At 46.9% G+C, this 3,496-nt stretch overlaps 1 protein-coding gene across 1 annotated transcript; it reads right to left on the reverse strand.

Moving 5' to 3' along the window:
- Positions 1-2,383: 2,383 nt before the first annotated feature.
- On the reverse strand, positions 2,384-3,214 carry LOC149152143 (uncharacterized). Its single transcript, XM_089443390.1, has one exon. It carries the CDS (start codon positions 3,212-3,214, stop codon positions 2,384-2,386), a length of 831 nt encoding a protein of 276 aa, XP_089299516.1.
- Positions 3,215-3,496: the final 282 nt, after the last annotated feature.

Here is a 3,496-nt window from a genome sequence, read left to right on the forward strand (position 1 = left end):
GAGTCTACTCAGCCCTTCCATTACAAGTAGGAAAAGGAGTGGAGAGAGAGGGCATCCCTGTCTGAGACCCCTTTCAGCATGGAAAAAATGGGAGGCGGATCCATTAATGAGCAGATTGTAAGTGGGAGATGATATACAGGCCATTATCTAGTTTGTGAAGGGTAGAGGAAAGCCCAGATGGATAAGCAACATTTTAATATAAGTCCAATCCACCCGATCAAAAGCCTTCGCTAAGTCAATCTTGAGAATGATACCTTTTAGACGACGAGCTCGGATAGAATGAATGGCCTCTTGTGCAGTACCAATCGCTTCATGAATTTGGCGGTCTTCAAGAAAAGCAAATTGTTCAGGGAGTATGTGCTGAGAAAGAATAGGTCTGATACGATTGGCAATGATTTTTGAAATAATCTTATAGAGGCAATTACAGAGAGATATGGGACGGAACTCATCAAAAGAGCTAGGGGAATCATTCTTAGGAATAAGGGCTATGAAGGTGGTATTGATAGCATTGTACATCCTCCCAGATGAATGGCATTCCCCCAGGACTTGAAGGAGATCCGAGGCCATTATGTCATAGAAAGCCAAATAAAATTCAATAGTCCACCCGTCTGGTCCCGGGCTTTTATCCTTCTTGAACCACTTCAATACCCCCTCCAGTTCCTCCAGGGTAACCGGCACGCTTAATTCATTTGCTTCTTCTTCACCTACAAACCGGGGAAAGAGTCCAGCCACATGAATAATATTTGCCAGATTGGCTTCTTGGGGAACTTTGAATAAATTCCAAAAATGTGATGTGCCCAGTCTGGAGAGATTTTGGAAATTGTTTGCTGATTCTCCATTGGGAAGGGGCAGCTTCCAGATCGTATTGGTGACCTTCCTTCCTTTGGCATAATTATGGAAAAATCTGGTATTTTCATCTCCTTCCTTCAACCATACGACCCTGCTCTTCAATCTCCATGCTTCCTCCCTTTCCTTAAGAATCTTGTCTTTCTGCAGCTCAAGCTCTATCAATCTGTTTTTTTTCCTTCAGCTGAGGTAAATCCAAGATTCCTATCATCCATCAGAGTTTTCAGCTCTGCTTCTATGTCCAGGATCTTCCGATCATCTTTGTCCTTCTTCTCTTTGGCCCAAGTCATGGTTATATGTTTAAGCTTTAAGAGATTATGACAGAAACCCTCTGCTGCGGTTCTGTGATTCGAATAGGATGGGACACCCAGTAGTCCTTGATTAGCTTAATATAATCATCGTCTTGAAGCCAGATATGATTGAATTTAAATGGAGCCCTTGGCTTGGCTTCAGGTCCCATAATTTCCATATATATAGGGGAGTGGTCGGATTTACTCCCTGCCCCTACCCATTGTCTATATCTGGACAGTCTCTGTAAAAGGGGGATCTTGATCATGAATCTGTTAAGTCTCCTAGCCAGGGTAGCCTCCCCTATCCTCCGATTCCTCCAAGAAGGCATCAGCTTGTTCATGGGAATATCAGCCATATGATGCTGCTCCAGAATGTCTTTAAAGAAATTGGACAAGGGGTCTATCTGTGCAAGCGATCCCAGGATTCCCCGTATCCCATAGAGAAGTTGAGATCACCCCCAATGATTAGCTGATCTATAGATGTCAAGTTTGTTCCAAGAAAATTCAGCCAGAATTCCTCCCTCCTCTGGCATGGGCCATATACATTGATGATCCTCAAGTTCTCCCCTAACTCGACTGAGAGGAAATCCATGCCTATGTATCCCACTCCCCCCCAGGTGGTAGATACATTTATTGTCCGAGGATTGTATCCGATGGCTAATCCTGCAGCCCTGCCAATGGCATCCAACGCATGGTGATGCCATCCAGGTTGCAGGCCAGCGAGGGTGTGCTCAATGCCTTCAACATTGCCCAAGGTCTCTTGCAACATAAGGATATCAATAGGTTCATTTTCAATCAACCTCTGCATGGCTAGTTTCTTGGAGGTACTAGCCATACCTCTATAGTTAAAGGAAAGGCACTTCATGGTGGAACCCCTTCTGGGGCTTTCAGTGCTCTAAGGACCCCTTCCATGGTGGATTGTTTGCCTGATATTACCTCAGCTCCAACTTTCTGAATAGCTTTGGATAGGTTAGATTTGTGCCCCCGGGTTGAAAGAGCAGGGGGTCCAGGGTAGACCACCCCCAGCCCAGATTGAGAGTCAAAACCATATAAGGGCCTTGACCGCAGGTTGTAAGGGTGAGGCAAAATCTGGCAGGACAAGGACTCTACCTCAGAAGGAAAAGAAGAGGAATGGACCGAAGGAGAGGATGGTGCAATGATAAGCGGAGGGGGTGAGATTGAACAAGTAACTAGAGAAACAAAAGCTACCGAAGGTGCATCAACAAAATTAGATAATGAAGGAGATATCAAAGGGAAGAAGCAGATGTACCCGAATTCCGTGCTACCTCCGCAGCTGCTGCGGCCCTAGCCTGGGTCAAAGGGGGCGAGGGCATCCTGATTGCTTCTCCAGCCTCCTTCGACGCCCCTCCCACGTTGAGATTCTTGGGTGTCGGCGTTCTTATTCTCGATGCCGAACCAGGGACTTGTGATGCCGACACTAGAGCATTTCCTTTTAGAGGTGAGGGCGGTCCTGGGGAGTCCGTTGTTTTCGAGAGTAGAGGGCATTCTTTGAATACATGCCCTACCTTATGACACCTTCTACATCGAAACGGTACCCCTTCATAATCCAATATCTGGATCCTGGTGTAATGCCTCCACTTCAGGGTGATCTTTTCTTCTAAGCCCTCCCTTGTGTCCAAATGCACCAGAATTCTTTCCAGTGCCCGGTTCTTTGACTGTACATAAGTCTTATCATATTCTAAATATGTTCCAAGGGCATTACCAATCCTGATAAACACTGCTTCAGACCAGAATTGTAGAGGTAGACCGGGTAATCGTACCCAAATAGGTCCCGCCCCAATTTGTTCTCGCTCCGGGTCGAATAATGGTGACCAGCGCTTGAGGAGAACCGGGGCCATCTCAATGTGCCAATATTTAGCCAGGATCAGATCGGTGTATTCAGCTTTCAAGAAATGCAGAGAAAACCATCCCTGCGCCAAGCTCTGAACCTCCGACAGCTCCTGTAGAATGCCACCCCATATCTCTTGTACCCAATTCGTGAGCCTGGTAGCTGAGTAAGCCCTCCCTCTCACATGGCCAACGAGTACTCTGTTGACCCTATCCACCACCTCACCCATAGGAATATCTTCGCCAAAGGTGATGGTGAGATCCTTTGAGGACTTCTTCACGCACTTAATCTTTCGCTTTCCAGTTCTCGGCGCTGATGGGTGCTCCGCTAATGGATATGTCCCCGAATCCTTTAGAAGAGCCGCTTATTTAGGGTTAATGACAGGGGAGTCGAAACATCCCGAAGGGAGAAAGTTAGGGTTTGACAAGTCCGGATGAGGCGTTCTCTGGGGAGGCACCGGGTTGTAAGAGGGGAGTAGATCGAAATTGGGGGAGGGTGGCGTGATAGCTGA

The sequence above is a fragment of the Pinus tabuliformis genome, chromosome 9 (assembly GCF_031772625.1).
Source record: "Pinus tabuliformis cultivar Carrire ecotype Pingquan chromosome 9, CPIR1, whole genome shotgun sequence".
Taxonomy (NCBI): Eukaryota; Viridiplantae; Streptophyta; class Pinopsida; order Pinales; family Pinaceae; genus Pinus; species Pinus tabuliformis.

Bases quoted from the DNA above. Each gene is read 5' to 3' on its own strand.
- LOC149152143 (XM_089443390.1), bottom strand. From the start codon at position 3,214: ATGGGTGAGGTGGTGGATAGGGTCAACAGAGTACTCGTTGGCCATGTG.